This window comes from Aspergillus clavatus, genomic scaffold (assembly GCF_000002715.2).
Source record: "Aspergillus clavatus NRRL 1 1099423829796 genomic scaffold, whole genome shotgun sequence".
NCBI lineage: Eukaryota > Fungi > Ascomycota > Eurotiomycetes > Eurotiales > Aspergillaceae > Aspergillus > Aspergillus clavatus.
In genome coordinates, this window is record NW_001517103.1 from 686,680 (window position 1) to 706,107 (window position 19,428).

The 19,428-nt window shown below is 52.9% G+C and overlaps 7 protein-coding genes across 7 annotated transcripts, besides 3 other annotated features; 5 read left to right on the plus strand and 2 right to left on the minus strand.

The window, feature by feature from the left end:
* Positions 1–460: 460 nt before the first annotated feature.
* Positions 461–2,688, plus strand: ACLA_062960 (uncharacterized protein; the record flags this gene model as incomplete). Its single annotated transcript, XM_001273754.1, has 5 exons — positions 461–488; positions 535–935; positions 982–1,739; positions 1,788–2,499; positions 2,551–2,688. The coding sequence occupies 5 exons, from the start codon at positions 461–463 to the stop codon at positions 2,686–2,688; spliced, it is 2,037 nt and encodes a 678-aa protein (XP_001273755.1).
* Positions 2,689–4,077: 1,389 nt separating this feature from the next.
* Positions 4,078–5,963, plus strand: ACLA_062970 (arylsulfotransferase family protein; the record flags this gene model as incomplete). Its single annotated transcript, XM_001273755.1, has 2 exons — positions 4,078–4,593; positions 4,653–5,963. The coding sequence occupies 2 exons, from the start codon at positions 4,078–4,080 to the stop codon at positions 5,961–5,963; spliced, it is 1,827 nt and encodes a 608-aa protein (XP_001273756.1).
* A 732-nt stretch (positions 5,964–6,695) lies between these two features.
* On the plus strand, positions 6,696–8,034 carry ACLA_062980 (putative salicylate hydroxylase; the record flags this gene model as incomplete). Its single annotated transcript, XM_001273756.1, has 2 exons — positions 6,696–7,541; positions 7,600–8,034. 2 exons carry the CDS (start codon positions 6,696–6,698, stop codon positions 8,032–8,034), a joined length of 1,281 nt encoding a protein of 426 aa, XP_001273757.1.
* Positions 8,035–8,424: 390 nt separating this feature from the next.
* Positions 8,425–9,720, plus strand: ACLA_062990 (2-oxoisovalerate dehydrogenase; the record flags this gene model as incomplete). The annotated part of the gene is made up of 3 exons (XM_001273757.1): positions 8,425–8,987; positions 9,061–9,623; positions 9,683–9,720. 3 exons carry the CDS (start codon positions 8,425–8,427, stop codon positions 9,718–9,720), a joined length of 1,164 nt encoding a protein of 387 aa, XP_001273758.1.
* A 1,027-nt stretch (positions 9,721–10,747) lies between these two features.
* Positions 10,748–12,409: a mobile genetic element.
* A 174-nt stretch (positions 12,410–12,583) lies between these two features.
* Positions 12,584–12,631: a microsatellite.
* A 687-nt stretch (positions 12,632–13,318) lies between these two features.
* Positions 13,319–15,856, minus strand: ACLA_063000 (threonine/serine exporter family protein; the record flags this gene model as incomplete). Its single annotated transcript, XM_001273758.1, has 1 exon — positions 13,319–15,856. The coding sequence occupies one exon, from the start codon at positions 15,854–15,856 to the stop codon at positions 13,319–13,321; it is 2,538 nt and encodes an 845-aa protein (XP_001273759.1).
* Positions 15,857–16,655: 799 nt separating this feature from the next.
* Positions 16,656–16,692: a microsatellite.
* A 513-nt stretch (positions 16,693–17,205) lies between these two features.
* On the minus strand, positions 17,206–17,834 carry ACLA_063010 (TspO/MBR family protein; the record flags this gene model as incomplete). Its single annotated transcript, XM_001273759.1, has 2 exons — positions 17,206–17,645; positions 17,732–17,834. The coding sequence occupies 2 exons, from the start codon at positions 17,832–17,834 to the stop codon at positions 17,206–17,208; spliced, it is 543 nt and encodes a 180-aa protein (XP_001273760.1).
* A 710-nt stretch (positions 17,835–18,544) lies between these two features.
* Positions 18,545–19,322, plus strand: ACLA_063020 (putative DUF341 family oxidoreductase; the record flags this gene model as incomplete). Its single annotated transcript, XM_001273760.1, has 3 exons — positions 18,545–18,592; positions 18,643–18,664; positions 18,712–19,322. 3 exons carry the CDS (start codon positions 18,545–18,547, stop codon positions 19,320–19,322), a joined length of 681 nt encoding a protein of 226 aa, XP_001273761.1.
* Positions 19,323–19,428: the final 106 nt, after the last annotated feature.

Below are 19,428 nucleotides of genomic sequence, written 5' to 3' on the forward strand. Positions count from 1 at the left end.
GCGCGCCGGACGAGCTCCCGCTGAGCCTTCGAGAGGGCTATGGACAGTATACATGGATACCCTACCCTGGTGCGATGTGCGGATCTGGGGAAGAAGGGGAGTGAGGCGATGCTGGTGAACAGTAACAGGGAGGTGCCGTGAGTGCAGCTCAAACAGCAAAGCAGATCATAGAATACTGCTGAAAACACTGAAAAAATAAACATGAAAGCAAACCCTGTCTCGAAGATCGCTCTTTGTTGGATGAGAAATGTCGGTCTTGGCTTGATGGCGGTTGTTTGTCCAGAGAACAATAGGAACGTAGAAGGATAGGACAATACAATATCAGGCAGGGCTCGAGTCGGGTATAACTGACGATTTTCTTTGCAACTTTGATCTAATCCTAGAGTATAAGAGTTTTATGATCGCCTCTTTGCAATAGGCGACAATATCATGCAACAAAGCCTGTTCATTGGAATCAACGATGGCTAGAGTGGTGATAGTTGGCGCAGGTATCTTCATCCCCGGCCCCTGCTCTCACCCAGACTAATTGTACAGGACTCTACGGACTGATCGCTGCCAAAACCTACCTCCAAGTGACGGGGGCGTATGGCGCGACAGACTGTTCGGACAAGACCACACTTTATGCAGAACACCTCCCAGCATGCTTCGCCACCTCAAATCAAAATGCCACGAGATCCCAACCTGCTCTTCTCATCGTCGACTCGGCTTCAGGGCTCGGAGGTACCTGGACAAAGGAGCGGCTGTATCCTAACCTCCTGAGCCAGAACTCATACGGCGCGTTCGAGTACAGTGATCTGCCGCTCAAGTCGATTCTGCCAGCCGAGCAATCGGGAGAAAAGCAAAATCAGTTCATCACTGGTGCTCAAATCAATCAATATTTCCATGTGTGGAGCGAAAAGTGGGACTTGCAGAAGCATATGCGCTTCAACTGGAAGGTGGGCTATCTATACGGTGCTTCCATCTATCGACTAATGAATCTAGGTGACGAGGGTCAGTCGATTGCCGTCCAAGGAATGGAAACTGGAAATTGAAGTCACCTCCAGCATCCCATCGCGATCCGTCACTGTCATTTGCGACAAGCTCATCCTGGCTACTGGATTGACCTCCGTCCCGAACATGCCCGTCATTCCCCTTGCCAGCGGATCGATTACAACACCCACAGAGATCCATGCCAAAGAAGTGGGAGCATATTGCTGTGATCGTCTTGGTTACCGGCCGCTCAATAAAGAGGCTCAGCCAACTGGAATCAGACACCGTCAACCTCTTCGATCCGTCGCAGTCTACGGGGGCGCCAAATCATCCTTTGACTTTGTTCATCTGTTCGCCTCGATGCATCGCCACGCACAAGAATTTCAACTCGACCATACGCCGCCGGAGCCCGTGCAAGTCCACTGGATCATTCGCGATAAAGGCGCTGGCGCAGCGTGGATCGCGCCACCCGAATCCAGGCTATACAGCGGGGAGGTCACCGCGACAGACAGGACAGTGAGCACCAGATTGTCGGGACTCATGAATATCTGCGCCCATCCCATGTGGAAGCAGATTTCTCTCGTGCGCCAGCCGAACAGCTGGAAATGGAATCTCCGCGCTGAGGGCTCGTGGCTATACAGCCTTCTGTACGGCAACCCGCTTGGAAGGCTTGTAATTGAGAGAAACCGGAGATGGGCAGATCAGGGCCTATCAGAATATGTCGGATATGCTTCATCACCGAAGATGATGTTATTGCGTCCCACTAGTGGGTAGGTCGTCGAATCCTGCAGCGCGCGTATCTATTGAAGCTGAGCTAGATATAGTACTATCGAATGCACATCGCCCGTGGGGATAGCTAATCACTCGGACCTGTGGGACACCATCCAAGGATCAAATGTGCATATCCACCGCTCGAGCATCGCCGCGTATGCCGGAGATGAATCCAATGCAACACTGCGACTGGCAGATGGGACAGAGATACTATCAATTGACCTGATAATCCATGCAACCGGATGGAAACCTGTGGTGCCCATCGAGTTTGAGCCTCCAGGACTCCGTATGCAGCTTGGCCTGGCCCGTCCGCTTGAGAATACGCCAGACCCCAATAATGTCTCCAACGAAACATGCGATATGCTACCCGAATGGAATGATTCGGACACGATAGCGGAACAAAAGATGAGAAAGCACCTTCACCATGATCGCACCGATTACGATGTAGAAAAGCAGAGCTACACGCCCTACCGACTCTTTCGCCGCATGGTTGCGCCATCTTTAGTGGCCGAAGGAGACCGCTCCTTCGTCGCTTTAGGGGTTCTCCTGACCAACCAAATCGCCATAGTAGCGGAAGTTCAGGCACTGTGGGCTGCTGCATTCCTGACGGGAAAATTTGAGAACCACCCAGGACACTCAAATCGAACCAGATTGCTCTCGCTCAACGATTGCTCGTTGAAGGACCTGCAGACATCAGTATCAGAGGATGTCGTCTGGGGCCGCCTGAGCGGGTCAAATCTCTTTGTTGATACTCTTCAGGTAGGAGCTCACTCGCTAGAAACACGTACTGCACTATAGCTAACCTCGCAGTATAACGACATGTTGATGAGAGATCTCGGCTTGAATCCGAACCGTCTAGGAGGCGGTTTTTGGCAGGAGTTGACTGCTGTTTATGGACCCTCAGCATACGCGGGGATTGTGGAGGAGTGGCTGGAGATGCAAAAATAGACATGAGACTGTATAGTAGAACCGATAGCCAAAGGGACAGTCATATCACTGGCAGCATATAACAGTCTATCTGTTCCAGAAAACATTCTAATAGGTATGCACTCTGACCACGCAGAGAGACTGACCTTTCGTAGCCAATTTTCCAAGACGAAGCTGCACATCTCCTACAAAGAATCATAGGTCGTCAGGGAGCCGGGAGAACATCATTCGGGTTACACCGAGTCAGTCCATCCTGGCTCCAGAAAATGCCCGATGTCTCGGCACATTATGAGTTTGTCTCGGCAACATTAGCAAGCCCATAGGGGTAAGAGAAGGATATCATGTGAAACCGCGACTCTCTAAGAGCATGAGAGCAACACCTGACTAAGCTAAGGCAGCTGTCTCCCTCCATGACTCGTGCTGAGCCAAGAGCTGACCAATGGGATGCCAGAACAATTCGCCTAGACAATGAGCTAACTCCACTTCGGAAATACTCAACCTCCGTTAAAGGCCTGAGGCATCAACACTGCTTCCCCCTGGCGAGTTGACACTCTTGACTTAACAGCAGGGATGGTCTGGTTCATCAAATTATCCACTCGAAGACCTCAAATGTATCAAGTCTAGAAGCCTACTACCCCGTATGATTGCGCGCTCAGTCTCGAGAAAATGACGACGATGACTTGGCCATCTTGCGTGGCTAGATGCGTTGACCAAATGGGGAAACTGGTCTTTTTCTGGGCACATCTTGGAGGCATGGAAGACGGGACACACAAGCTGGAGGGTTTCATTTCTTCTTCGTCCTCTTGGGGATTACAATCCCCAAGCTGCAAGTGACTGATACCAAGTCGACACCTGCTTACTGCCGCGATGGACAGGGGTTCCCCACTGGTCATCGACTAACTACTACTATCAAAATCGCTGTTGATCAAACTCCTCCCAGGTAGAGAATCACAATATGCCGGTAGTATGAATCGTGGCTTGTGACTCGTGGTCAGCGTCATTGCAACGCCGTTTCTCATGCGATTTATCAAGTGGCTGTCTTGGCCCATGTGGAGTAATTGGGAGCATTTCAAGGTGATTTGTTCTGCTGTTGATGCTCCATCATATACACACTCCGCAGTGATGAATTATGGATACTGAACCACTCATGGCATTCCCGATCTGGCAGCCACTCTTGGTCGCTTGTATAAATAAGCTTGGCGACGGTGGGCAAACACAACTGGGACAAACTCCTGATCATGGAATGGGGAACGAGTGCGCACGAGCACTTCCCAAGTCCGACTTCCGTCGCATCCATTCGAGTCTTATCTTTATTCCTGCCATGTAACATTCTGTTCTGAGCGCTCCATTTTGTCCCTTTGCAAGACCATCTTGGACCTTCTCTCCACCGTGTCGGTCCGTCGTGCCCCAATGTCCTCTAGGACTTGGAATCCTACGTGTTTTCGCCGTCAACGGATTTTGAGGCTCCCGAATGCTGCTTCGGATTCGAAATCGCGGAGCAGATTCCCCTGCTTTCACGCTACTGCCGCCGGCGTCGTGGTCAGCCTTCTCTATCTCTTCTATGTCTTTGCCGTTCCCCAGCTGCTCAAGTTTCGGTTCCGACTCGATTTGAGCCCGTATGATCTGGGATTGTACGGCTTTGGCCCATCCCGAAGCTATAAATCTTTCGAGTATGAATCTCCTCTGGTAGAGATCACGGAATGGGGTGCGGGATGCGACCCGCGATACACCTTTCTTGCCCCTCGCGGCGACTCCGTCGCTTATCCTGGACCGTTGATACTCGATGCTGATGGCGAACTGGTTTGGACGAAATACAACTGGGCTACAACACAAGATTTCAAGATGCAACGATACAATGGGTCGGACTACTTGACGTATTGGCAAGGTACTGAGATTGAGAGTCGTGGCTACGGATCATGGTACATGGTTTGCTTGGCCTGTAGTCCTTGCGCAAGACCGTCGCGATAACTAACTCTTTCCGGTAGCTCGACTCGACCTACACCCAACGATATCAAATATCGCCCGTCGGCAACTTCGGAGGTGGAGACCTGCATGAATTCCACATCACAAAACAGGGAACAGCTTTAGTGACCGTGTACGATCCGGTTCCCGCGGATCTGACTTCCGTTGGCGGGCCGGAACTGGGCTGGATCCTTGATGGCGTCTTTCAGGAGATCGACATCGAAACCGGGGAACTGCTGTTTGACTGGCGCGCTTCGAAGCATTATCCTGTTAATAATACCTTTGAGAAATTCGGCGGCTCCGGAAGGGAAAAAACAGCTGCCTTCGATTTCTTCCATATCAACAGTGTCGAAAAAGACGAGCAAGGCAACTATCTTGTCTCTGCGAGGCATTTCCACACTGTCAGTTGTATAGACCGGATCACCGGCAATGTGTTGTGGACCCTCGGGGGCAAACTGAACGATTTCACGGATCTGTCGGATGGACGGGCAACGGACTTTGCTTGGCAGCATGATGCTAGATCTCACATCAACAACACCCTGACATTGTTCGACAACGCAGCGCACTCAAATTCCGACCCTGAGAGTGAAAGTCGCGGCGTAGTGGTCCAGCTCGATGTTGAGGGCCGCACGGTCGAAGTGCTCGCGGAGTACTACCATCCTCAGCGGATGAGATCGGTGTCTCAAGGCAATGTTCAGGCGCTGGATGAAAGCGGCAGAGTCCTTGTCGGCTGGGGCCACAGTGCCGCCTTCACGGAATTTACCGCCACTGGCGATCTGTTATGTGATGTTCACTTCGGCGCTTCTGCATTTTTCACCTTCGGCCGTATAGTGTCTTATCGTGCGTTCAAAGGCTCTTGGGTGGGCCGACCACAGACAATCCCTGACGCAGTGGTCTTGGGAGACCACGTCTATGTCAGCTGGAACGGCGCAACAGAGGTTGCAACCTGGAGACTAGAAGTCTGGGACGCGAACGATGTCGAGGTAAGCACCTTTAATGTTGTCGCGCATTTCGCAAAGTCTGGGTTCGAGACAGAGATTGGGGTTCCCGACGAGCTAGGTAGCCCTCTTTTTCGGCTTGCAGCGCTGGATGCGGAAAGCAATGTTCTGGGGTACACCGAAGTTCTGCAGACGGACCAAAGCGTTGACATCGATGCACGGCTTAATCTACAGAATTGCATATTGGCTGCTGCTTTCCTCATCGGAGGCGGTGGCCTGCTCTTCGGTTTGTATCGGTGCTGTGGTTGCTGCCGGCTCTTGCGCAAATGCCAACATCGGTCTAGTGAATACCAGCTGGTCGCTTATGGTGAAAACAACGAGCAGCAATCCGTATAAGCGCGTCATCTGCTCGCTCTTATCACCTCTACCCTACGGCCGTCATATACGCCCCTTGTGATTCTCTCGGGTAGAAACCACAACATCAGCACAACGCTCCAGACTCAATGTGGTCACTCGACTACATGGCCCATCGTGTTCAGAAAACTGTCCATATACCTATTCTGATGTTCATATGCATTCTTGCGTCTTTGTACATATGTCCCCATTATTATAATTACATATGGTTTTGCTCCATTTGAGTTTCGGGACACTGTGTCAATCCTGAGTTCTCCAAGACCCTTTTCCTTCCAGATTACAATTCACCTTAGCGTTAAAGCACCATGACCGCCTGATCCTGCGTTCTCTGCAAAGCTTGACTATTGCAAGCAGCTAGAGATGTCAGAAGAGCGAAATGCCTACTGAAATCACACTGATCTTCTCGCCGACTTCCCCACCCCGCTTTTAGCGGGGCTTCAACATGCTGCAAGTCTAATAATAAGGATAGTCAGTGTCGGAGTCAGAGATAACTCCCCTGAAATGCATTAGCCCCCTGCTAAAGCCAATAGATGCATCTGACGGGGCTCCCGGTTGCTTATCTCCGGTGCCTGAACGTCGCAAAGAATGCTAGCGAGAGTGGTGCATGTATTTGGACCCCACGACTGGGATATCCCCTGCAAAGACCCATGTTGCCTCATCTGAGAAACCACAACCATTTCCAAGTCTACATCTTAACATAGAAAGACTCGCAGGATGGGCGCAACAGAAAAACAATTCACCGTCGCCATCGTCGGCGGCGGCATCGGCGGCCTCACTCTCGCCGCGGGCCTTCTGCGCCGCAACGTCCCCGTGCAGATCTACGAAGCTGCGGCCGAGTTCAAGGAAGTTGGACTGGGCCTGACGATTGGCCCGGCCGCGCACCGCGCCATGCCCCTGCTCGATCCCCAGATCCGCGAGATCTATGACTCGCTCATCACGACGCACGCGGACAGTCCCGGGTACGAGCGGTTCCGTCAGACCTGGTTCGAGGTTGTGTGGGCGACGGGGTTGAAGGCCGGGGAGGTACTGATGGATCTGCAGGCTCTGCCGTCGGGGCAGACAACGGTGCGGAGAGCGGATTTCCTGGATGCGCTGGTGAGCTTGATTCCGGACGGGGTTGCGCACTTCGGGAAGAGGCTGGTGGAGCTTGTTGAGACGGCTGCTGGGGTAGAGCTGCGCTTTGGGGATGGGAGTGTGGCCACTGCAGATGTGGTGGTGGGCTGCGATGGAATCCACTCGAAAGTCAAGGAGTTCATGCTCCCGGAGGAGCATGAGATGGTTCGGCCGCGGTATAGTGGCATGTACGGGTACCGGGCAGTGTTGGACATGGAGACGATGGTTGAAGCGGTGGGGGACCATCGTGCTCGGGTTGCGACCATGTATGTCGGAGACGGGGCGTATGGGATCTCCTATCCGATCATGCGAGCAAAGAAGGTCAATGTTGGTCTGTATGTCCTGCGCGATCAATGGGATGACGAGGCTTGGGTCCGTCCGGCGAGCAAGGAAGACATGCGGAGGGACCTTGCGCATATGGGCGAGTATGTGAATCGGCTTGTCGAGGTAACATTGCAAAGCTTTCACTGTGATTTCCTGGGCCTCTGGCTGATATGATGGACAGCACATGCCGGACCCTTCGCAGTGGGCCATCTTCGAGCATCCGCATAGCTCCACGTACGCTCGATCGCGGGTTGTCATCCTGGGAGACGCGGCTCATGCATCAACGCCGCATCAGGGAGCGGGTGCTGGACAGGCGATTGAGGACTCACATGTCCTGGCTGAGCTTCTTGGAGATGCGAGTGTGGTGCAGGCGGAGGATGCCGTTGCAGCGCTTCAGGCTTATGACGCCGTGCGTCGGCCGCGGAGCCAGAGAGTCGTGGCGACTAGCAAAGAGAATGCATTCTTGCTTTGCTTACGGCTTACCGGAGTTGGAGGTGATGAAGAGAGACTGAAAGCAACGTTCCAGGAGCGACTGCGGTGGCTTTGGGACATTGATGTGCAAGATCAGGCAGAGAGGGCGCGGTCGATCATGCTGGAAGAGATGCAAAGGCGATGATAGGAGGCAGGCAACATGGAACAACCGACTTTATAAGATCTTTACTTCAGTAAAATGAGTGTCTAAGATGAAGACATCTCCCATTCGAACCTACTTCCAATCGTTCAGAGGCATCCGGCCAATGAGCGTGTATATGCCTGAGGAATCCGGCATCCACCCCCAAGGCATCGACGAGCGGCTATCCGCGGCGATTCTCCAGATTCCCCGCATGATGAACGAAACAACCACCAGCAGTGACGGCGCTGCGTATAAATCCAAATCACCCAGGGGGGGAAAGGGATCCTAGAGGCAATCATGTTTATTACTTCAATTTGACCCTCTCGCTGTCTGCTTCTACCTCCCCTTCTTTACCCCTTTCTCTAGCAGTGCAATTCATTGCTCATCCCAGCCATGGCATCTCTCCGCACCCCAGTGAAGAGGTTAATACGACAACCACCCTGCCGGCTGTATTCGGGAGCTCCTTCGTCGTCGGCACGGCTCAATTTGCCTATTGACTACAAGTCGACACCGTTACTGCATCACACTTCATCCTCGCTGGCGAGTGCACTAGAGCTTCCGGGTTCCACGACGACGAAATCGCTCAACCTATACCAGGCCATCAATTCGGCGCTGCGGACGGCCTTAGCGATGGATGATAGAGTCATGCTTTTCGGTGAAGATGTGGCGTTTGGTGGAGTCTTTCGGTGCTCGATGGATTTGCAGACCGAGTTTGGCTCGGAGCGTGTGTTCAATACCCCCTTGACGGAACAAGGGATTGCCGGATTCGCTATCGGAGCCGCGGCGCAGGGGATGAAGCCTGTGGCGGAAATTCAGTTCGCGGATTATGTCTTCCCGGCGTTTGATCAGATTGTCAATGAAGCGGCCAAGTTCAGATACCGAGAGGGTAATACGGGGATGAATGTGGGTGGCATGGTGGTCCGGATGCCCTGTGGCGCTGTCGGACATGGTGCCCTGTAGGTTGAATGATCTTCATGGTCGGTGGGCAATTGATTTGCTTTGATATGCTAATGCGACACCACAATTCAGTTATCACACACAGTCCCCCGAATCACTATTTGCCCACATCCCAGGCGTGCAGGTTGTCATCCCTCGATCACCGTCCCAGGCAAAGGGACTCCTTCTCAGCGCCATCTTCCAAAGCAATAACCCTGTCATTTTCATGGAACCCAAGATTCTCTACCGAGCAGCGGTGGAACATGTGCCGAACGAGTACTACACAATACCTCTTAGCAAAGCTGAAGTGGTTAAGCCTGGAACAGACGTGACCGTGATCTCTTATGGCCAGCCAATGTATCTCTGCTCCGCAGCGATCAGTGCTATCGAGAAAGCTACGGGCGCCAGTGTAGAGCTCATCGATCTGCGAACAATATACCCGTGGGACCGTCAAACGGTCCTGAACAGCGCGAAGAAAACCGGAAGGGCTATCGTGGTGCACGAAAGTATGGTCAACTACGGCGTCGGTGCTGAAGTCGCCGCCACCATCCAGGATGGCGCCTTTTTGCGCCTTGAAGCTCCGGTGAAACGAGTTGCTGGATGGAGTACTCACACGGGTCTCACTTATGAGAAATTGATATTGCCGGACGTTGCGAGTAAGTTGACTCCCGATCGTTAAGCCTCACCGTCCTCTTCACCTGCTGACTTGCTTTAGGGATATATGATGCCATCAAGCAGACACTCGAGTATTGAGGAATGCATTGATACGACGAGAGAAATAGAGCATGTGTGAGCAACTCATAGCACCTATCCAGTAGATAGATAGATCTTGACGGCTTATCCTCTTCTCGAAATAATGGGCCACGAAGCGTAATTCAGGGGCAACCGGAATATAGAGCCACCATTACTCATATACTACTCCCTTTGTACACCCTTACGTGGATGGCGTAAAGTAGATTGTGCCTCCAGATCAGAAGGCACTGAGTGTTTGGTCCTGTTTTGTCAGGCAACCCCTTGCGTGCCTCTGTGCCCCCCAAAGTCATGTGATGTGCACATACATGCCCGATCTGGAAAGCCGAGCTGGCCAATCAGCAACCAGCAGGGGGAAGCAAAAATGCTGCCACCGAATCTCGCTCATCTCGGCCTCCATGCCACACCACCATTTATCCTCTTACGGCAATTGCCATCAGATGCCGGCATCAGAGTAAGTATCGATCAGTTTCATCCTCTCGTCCAACCCGTCGCATAGTCCAATAGACTAATGGCTCTCCCTACCACAGGTTCATCCACATCTTCTACGATGTCGCAAAGGAGGAACGTGTGGATGCCGACATTGACTCCGGGGGTGTTGGCAACGAAATACCCCCCCAAATCCCTACATCCTTCACAGACGCAAGACGGCCCAGATGCCTCTCCCGACCATAATCATCTCTCGAGCACCTCTGCTACACCATCTCAAAGATCGTCTCGCCCGCCGTCGATCGTCCACAATCCCCCAATCCCACCCCCTGTCCAGACTCCGAACCATGGCCCCGTCCCTCCCCCAGTACCTCATGCGACTCGACCTAAAGTGCAGGAAGCGCGAAGGTCCCTTCCTATGATACAAGCCCCTCCACCCCATCAAGTAACCCAACAAGCACCGGCACCAATAGCCCAGACTTATCCAGGGTGGCCGAGTGCAACGCAGCAGCAACGGCAGAATGCACAACCGCCAGGGCGCCCTCCAGCGTCGAAAACGCTACCGGTGGCTCCTACGCGGCCTCCCGGAACAGGTGCGGTGTTTGAGATGGGGATGGTCTTCCCGTCCATGGAAGAAGCGCGCGAAGCTCTTCTGTGCCATACCATTGCCCTGCATGAATCCTATCGGGTCTACAAATCCGATGCAAGACGTTATATGACCCGATGTCGCAGCCAAAACTGCAGCTATATGGTCCGGATCAGTTGGAGGAAGAAACGCTGCGAAGCAGCGGTCTCGCTGTATAAACCGCATACGTGTAGTCCGGATACGCATGATAACTGGCGTCCGGCAGCCTCCATCAATTATCTTGTTCCCACATATCAGTCCCTGTTTGAAGGCACCAGTAGACCGACTGCTGCACAGATCCAGGAAATTGAGCGGCGCCGAGGTAATACAATCCAGTATCACCAGGGTTATCGAACGCTGAAGGCGATTGAGCGGAATCTCTACGGTGATGTAGCCGAATCGTTCAAGAGGCTGCCTGCGTTTTTGTCGCGCTTGGCTACAATCGACCACGGGGGATACTGGAAACTTGAGACGAAGAAGGATATTTTCAATCGCTGTTTCATTGCGCCTGCTGCGACGATCAACGCGTATACCCATTGCCGTCGGTTCCTGACCATCGACCGTGCGCCATGGAAGACCAAATGGCACTTTTCGCTCTTCGTTGCCGCCACCTTGGATGCGAACAATCAGGTGTTGCCCTTGGCCTGGGCCGTCGTGCCTAATGAGAGCGTTGAGGAATGGACTTTCTTTCTGCATCATCTTCACCTAGCGTTCCCGAAGCTCAATGACTCCCGTACAGCCATGCTGCTCAATCCCCGGCTGGAGGTCGATAGCGCTGTACATCAGGAGTTACCGGACGTAACGGTGATATATTGCTGCGAGTATCTATCCCAGACACTGATGGAGAAGTTTCGCCCTGAGGAGTGTGTCCGCAAGCAGTTCTGGCGAGCTGCCCGCGCGGAATCGGAACCTATATTCGAGCAGGCAATGGCCCAGATTATACATAAACGCGCCAAAGAATGGATACAGTCTATCCCACGAGGCAAATGGGTCAAGTATGCCTTACCTATACCCCGGTATGACCAAATGACCATGACTACGCTGGAGTCATTGAACTTCCTCTGGTTGAATACCCGGAACATGCCAATCCTTCGCACGCTGTACTCGGTCTGGCTCAACATTACCGACCGACTCCATCACTGCCGAGAACTCGCCTTCAAGCGCTCAAGTACCTTGACCGACTATGCGCAAGAATGGATCTTACGACAAAAACAGCTATGTCGCGCCTACCACGCCGTCGCCAGCTCCCAGGAGCAGTTCACCGTCTTCAAAAACGCCCTCGGCTACGTCGTCGACCTCAACGCCCACACCTGCAGCTGTCGCGACTGGCAAGACCTCCAGCTCCCCTGCCGGCACGCCCTCGCCGCCATCGCGACCACATCCCGCCCAATCAACGATCTCGTCCCCGCAGCCTATTCCATCGCCACATACAAGGAAACCTACTCCGGCGTCCTCATGCCGCTCGAGGTGCGCGACCTCGACAACTACGACAAGTGCATCGCCCCCGCAGCCAAACGCCGCGGCAGACCACCCATGAACCCACCCAAGCTACCCGCCCCGGACGACGGCGTCCAGCGCCACTGCTCCATCTGCAGACACCCCGGCCACTCCGGCCAAAGCGATATCTGCCCGGCCAACATGCGCGACCGCAATATCGTCATCGCAGATCTCCCAGATGGTACCCGCGTGTTTGAACACAAACCAGGACCCCCGCCGCCTGCCTCTAAATACCCCTCCGTCGCCGTCGTGGTGCCCGCTCTGCCGGACCGTAACTCGCACAAGCCTGACAGTGCCGGGAACCGCAGGAATCGGAGCAGCAGTAGCAGCAGTAGCACAAGCAGTAACAGCAGCGGTAGCAGCGACGGTGACGACGACGACGCAAACATGGCTACCAATGATAACATCAATGGCGATTCCCCCGACCCGGGATTCCGGGAGATACCAGCCTTGCCTAATTGGGCTCGGGTGCCTACGTCGCAGGACACAAATTCCAGGAATAGAACCACGGCGCCGGGAACGTCAGCCTTGGAGTTTGGAGTCGCCCCGGACGGTACTGGGCCGAGGTGGGACTGGGCGTTGAAGGCGAAGAGGAGACTCGATGCCGAGAAACAGTATATCTCAGCTGAGGAGCTGTGTCGGTTGCAGGCGCAGATCCTTGATGGGCTTTTGAGAGAGGATGTATAGTTAGTTGTATTGTTGTGAGAAAGGAGCAGTTGTATATTATCTAGAGACCACATGAAAGTAGGATCATGTGTTAGGGTTATATCCTTTATTCACAGATAATTATTGAGATAGGCCAATGCACTAAATCATCTTTGTCAATAACCACTAATTATTAACGATTTGGCATCATGCTATGATTCCCAAAGTCCCTAGACACAGGTCATAATGTATTAATGAGATGTAAACATTATTCCATCGAACCAAACATGGACGTATGCAAATGCAAAAAAAAGAAATCGCTCAAACGCAGGATATCTATCATCATATGAAAATGCCCCCGCCCAATGTACCATAGATTCCAAAGTATATCGTAAATTCTTTCTCTTAGAAGCTGAAAAGCCCACTCCGGCGCTTCCCCGTGGGATAAATAACGAGCGCCGCAATGAACAGCCCCACCGAGATCCCAATCGCCACCTGGATCATCCCGAACCCCAGGTTCGCGATTGAGGTGTCCTGGCTACTCGTGTCGGTGTTGTTGCTGCCCCCCTTCAGATTCTGGCGCACCTGGTTCGCATAGTCAATGCCGGCGATCAGGGAGCCGGACGAGGCGAGACCCGAGGGCACGAGGACAAAGATACCCGGGAGGATGGCGGCGGCGGCGTGGCCGTGCCAGAGGCGGCTGTAGAGGTTGCCGAGGACGCCGATGGTGAAGGCGCCGACGGTGTTGGCGACCTGGGAGCGGGAGCCGAGCTTGGTGGTGCTGAAGTAGTTGGTGATGTAGCCGCAGGTGGCGATGAAGATCATGACGGGGAACTGCTTCCAGCGGGCTTGGTTGATGATGGCGAGGCAGATGACAAAGACGGGGACGAAGATGAAGTGTTGGACGTATTTGCTGCCGTAGATGGAGAGGTTGGGGCAGGAGGTTTCGGAGGTGGCGTTTGGGTCGAGGAGGCCGTAGATGGTCGTGCCGACGGTGATGCCGTAGCCGAGGAAGAGGGAATAGATGATGGCGAAGACCATTCGGATAGAGCCTGCGATCATCTGGTGGGACTGAAGTTCTAAACTGCTGCAGAGAACCATGAAACCCGGGAGAATCAGAGCGATCGATGACTGGGCTAGCGCAGAGAAGCAGAAGAGAAACTGTTGCTCTCCGTTCACGGTGGTGCGGATGCTGCCGAACGCACGTGCGAGGAATGAGGTCAGCACGGCTGCTGTCACTTCGAACACGTTGGAATAGATACTCGACCGCGGGGCGATGATGCGCTGCATCAGTCCCACGAGCGATGAAAGGAGGAAGATGATAGGCATGTCGATGGGCCGGGCACTAAAGGCGAATGGGCCGACGGCGGCGCCGGCCAGACCATAGACCGGGACCAGGATCCATTTGCTGAAGCGAGATTTCCGCTTCATGACTTCATCAAGCTCCTGGATGGCTTCTTCCACCCCGATTAGGTCGTGGACGACGTTCTTGTAGACGCTGTGGACTTCCGCCAGGCGACCTAGGTCAACTCCCTGTGCAGAACGAACGAGCTTGACCTCCGCTGTTCGGGTAACAGGGTCGCCAAAAGACATGATCATACACCCTGGTAGGTACAGAAACTGTGCCTCGACCTCCAGGACGCGTGCTGTCATTGTCATGTATTCCTCTAGGCGATGTGTGGGGGCACCATAACGCATGAGTGCGCGACAGAGCTGCATGATATAGCGCTGCCGCGCAAGAATCTCTGCGATATGCACTGTCACACGAATTTCGTCCTCCAATCGGTGCTTCTGATATGGCTTCTTCCTCTTTCCCCTTTTCTGCTGGGTCACCGCCATAATGTCCGTGGAGGACGGCAGGGTAGCACGGCTCAAATTCATCGACGCTTCCACCAAAGAAGCTGTCGACTGGTGATGTGGCTTTTTGTACCATTTGAGCTTCTCCTTCTTCGGAGTGACAGCGCCGGACCTGGGGGTGGCTGATCCTGACTTAGGAGTCGCCGCTCCCGATGAAATGACGGACTCGTTGTCGGAATCATCGGTGGCCGAGAAAGTGTCCTTCTCATTCTGGCTTGCTTGTAACTTGAGCAATTGAGACAGAATACCGCCTCCGCTGAAGGAGAGAGGACGGGATGACCCGTACCACGAACTCGGCCGCTCGGGTGTACTCTGACCAGACCGCTGGTAAGCAGGCTTGGGCTTTCGGTGACGTACAATTTTGTTCTGAGTCACCCTCCGAACCAGACGGTGAGCCTCGGCGCTGGGGTTCGGTTGCCCCTCATCATCTGTGCTCTCGCCCATACCGATCCGCTGTTCGCTGTCAAAACGGCGCAATGGCATCCCCCAATCAAGTTCTTCGGGATTAAACGTGGTTCCCAGCGTTTCTCCGTCATCTGAAGGTCTGCCTAAGCGCTCTCCAAGCCGCATGGTCTTTTGTCGAATGAGGCGACTTGCTTCCTTCCATCGTTCCTTCGCTGATCTCGATCGGGTTGGTGTATGTTCCTTTGGGCTGGAAGCTTCAGGAGCGCGTTCTGGTGTAGACGGTGAATAGGGGGCACTGCTGTAGCCAGATCCATCGTATCTTGCGGTTATGTCCGAATCCTTGTCGAGTGGCTCCCCCCGCAGCATATCAGTGACATCAGTGGACCGTGGGGTGGGGTTCAGCAATGTGCGCGAGGAATTATTTGAGATGTTCGAAAACACCCTGTGGTTATCCACAAGATCTTCCGGCTCGCAATACTGACTGACCGATCGGAATCTCACTCGGTGTGGCCGTGAAAGGTCTCCCGAAAGCCCCAGATGGTGGCCATGGGGAGATTCCGCGTTCGTCGACTGCGGGAGGTTATCGTCATAACTGCTGCGATTTGCCGCGGTGTTCCTCTCTAGACTCGTCCGAGGGGTGAGCAGCTCGTAGCTTCCATTATCATGATGAGTATCCGACATTGGGAGGCGACGGCACCCGCGCTGAAGTAGACGCCAAGATAGGGCTGATTGATGAGGTTCGTCCCCTGTGTGTACGGTACGGAGTACAACGATCGAGTAATTGGATGAACGGTGGAGTGACGGATAGAGATTAAGAGAGACGAGAAGAACAGGAATATAGAGAGTGTAGGTCGCAATGAGATGATGAGTCCAGTATCGGATTACTTAGGAAGAAGACGAAATATAGCAGGAAACAGAAGTCATGGAACCGCGTGGAGAGAGGAACCAGAATTGAGAATGATGAGCTGAGGCGAACCAAGAATAAATGGAAGTCTAGAACAGACATTTAGCATTTTAGGGATGCAAGGGTCTGGTCGAGCCAGAGACATCGTCTTATCAAGTATAAAGATAGACGGATTGTCGTAGTGTCGTAGTGTCGTTGTTTCGGAAGATAAAACGAAGATGGAGCATGGCGATGATCTCATTCCATTTCATGGTGGAGGGCCACGATCTGCCTGTCACTGATCCTCATCACATTCACAACATTCACCACATTCATCAGCAACACCTCCCCATCTACATGGTATCTACGCGGTTCAATTGCAGTGGAAGAAGTTACACAGTGAGGCAAGTGGCAGCTCTGTCTGTCTCTATGATTTTAGGATCTCTCTATCACTGACTCTGGTGTTCTCTCCAGCGCCGTTGTCTATCACCAGCCCCAAGTGTCAAAGCTCAACCTCACTATGGAGACCTGACTCTGCATGTCAAACTCAATGTGACAATGGCAATGCAATCCACGCAATGCAGTGGAGGCTCCCCGAAAAAAAAAAAAGAAAAAAAAGAAAAAGAAAAAAGAAGATTTGAATGCTTGGCCGTGGGTCGAGCAGTGGCGAGGCCGAGAGAACCACAACGAATCAACCACTCTATGGGGGGGAAACGATCAAACCACTGAGAAATCTCTGGTTTTGCGTGGTCGCAGCCATGGCGCCGCAGGGGGGCAGATTATTGACCGACCGTCGTCCTGTCAGACTATCAGACATTCCAGAAATACGCCAGAGAGTCGATTTTAACCGCTGAAGATTGACGGTTTCTCCGACTTGTCCAGACTCTAGACTTCCAAGACTACGAAGGCTAGACTGGTGCCACTTTGTGTGGAACACTCGGAGCGGATCATCAACGAGGATCCAGGATGGAGTATTGCGCTCAAGGTGTTCTTTTTTTTCTGTGCTACACACTTGCTGAACAACGAGGGTGTGAACAATCGGCAGATTCCATGTGATGATTAACTAAAATTACAAAGTGCTGTCTGATATCTCAAATACTAAATCTATACCTATACACGGCTTCGGAGCATTTCATTAGGTCATAGATCATCGACCATCGCGATTCTCGAAATCCCACCCATTCAGCCATCCAACACTGGCGTTCAAGTACGTTGCAAAGCAGAGCCATCCCGCGTATGGCACCATCAGCCAGAAGGCAGTCCGATCCGTGTTCCACCATACCTCCATCAGTTTGCCGACCGTGCCTCCCAACACCACCATATTCGCCATGGCCCATCCAGGCTTCCTCAACCCGAAGAACAAGGGCATCCAAAGATAGTTGAGGACGAGCTGTGACGTATACAAGGTCTGGGAAGCATCTACTACTGCGGATGCGGGGGTGAGGAGGGTCGCGGTTGTGGTTGCGTGGTGGGCCGCGTAGCCCATCATTCCGTACAGGATGGTCCACACGGGCGCAAAGAGCCAGGCGGGGGGGCGCAGGGGTGGTTGGCGGAGACGCCCATAGAGCTGTTTCGTGTGGCCTTTTCCTGCAGATTCAAAACGGTTGTCAGTCTCATTTCGTAGAGCACGTCGTAGCTGTATCCTATCGATCGCACAACAAGGAAACGCGTACTGTTGACCAGGTATCCCACCAGCGAGCCGACTGTGATGGGAGTCGCCACGGCAAGGATGGGCGAGGTGAACACCTCTTGAGGGAAGGTGAACGACCACGGCATGCTGGAATATGTCCCGATGGGGAGCTGTGGCACTCTGCAGTAGATAGTATTCAACGATGAAATTGGGGAAGATGCGATGGATGAAGTCAAGGTGCAGCAGCTGTGGTGATGGCTTTATGTGTTGTCCTCAACTCCGAGTCCCTCGGCCCATCAAGCGATCGATCGATACTCTTCGACGTCATCGTCCGATGAGCTCCGCCTCTTGACAGAGTGAGTATTTTGACTGACATTACTATGAAGGGAGGAATTTAGTTTCGTTGATGTTCTCTTTTTCATATGTTCGGGTATCAAAGTGAAATATCAGCAAAAGACTGTGGAAGCATGTCGGAGGCACCCTGGTCTGAATATATATATATATATATAGAACTACGACTCTGACACCAGTACAGAGCATCATTCTCAACCGTACAACCTACAACGCCACGAGGCACAAGGAATGAACACAGCAAAATATGGCCGAATCACCGGGGATTTATGAATATGAGGTTACATGTAGCTTCCAGGGACAATGTCGTCGCAGCCAAGAAAAGAAGCCGATATGCGTCAAGGGGTCGGGTCGTTGTCTCGTTCGACAAAACCATGTCAAAGACGGCCTGGAAGATGGTATAAAACACTGAAGATATCTTCTGGCAAGCTTCTAGTCAGATAGGGACGGTGACTTTATCGAGAAGAGAGCCCAGGGACAATAAACACGTCGGACAGCTATAAAAATGCCACTCAAGCTGCTCTGTCTGCACGGTTGGGGCACCAACATCAAGGTTAGTAACACCGACTGCATACATCATGAACCGTTGCGCTGATATTCCAGAAGATCTTGCAGTCTCAATTGAGTAGGTTGCACAGCCCCTAACGCTGCTGCCTAACACTAATCATGCAGATGGCCTAATGACCGAACTCCAACGTGACAACACCGCAACATTGCACTTCGTTGAAGGTGATGTTGACTCGATTCCGGGGCCTGGAATTGCTGGCTTCTATGACGGCCCTTACTATAGCTACTACAAGTTCCCTCGGTCCTTTTCCGACCCAGATGGTAGCGAGGAGGAGTCCATGCTCGACGCCTACAACCTCCTCTACGATATTATCGATGATGAAGGGCCCTTCGATGGCATCCTGGGATTCTCTCACGGAGGAACCTTGGCCTCGGGCTTCCTAATTCACCATGCCAAGATGTTCCCGAATGAACCCCCTCTCGTTCGCTGCGCCATCTTCATCAATTCCCTCCCCCCGTTTCGCATGAACCCGGGCGAGAACCCGGTGGTCGACGCGGATCTCAACGGCTACATCAAGATCCCTACCGTCAACATTGCCGGTTCAAAGGATCCCTTGTTCAAGTACTCTCTCGCATTGCACAGGCTGTGTGATCCTACTAGATCCACGTGGGTGGTACACAGCAAGGGTCACGACATCCCCAACGATAAGAAGAATGTCGCTCTCATGTCTGCAGGCATCCGCAAGTTGGCCGTCGAGGCGTTGTCAATCTGGTGAATGGAAGAAACATCCTGTCTGGGTCCGTCCTACCTGCTACGGATTAGAATGTTTCGGGTCTTTCTTTTGCATTCATTGGTTGTGAAGCGCGTCTGGCTCAGTGTAC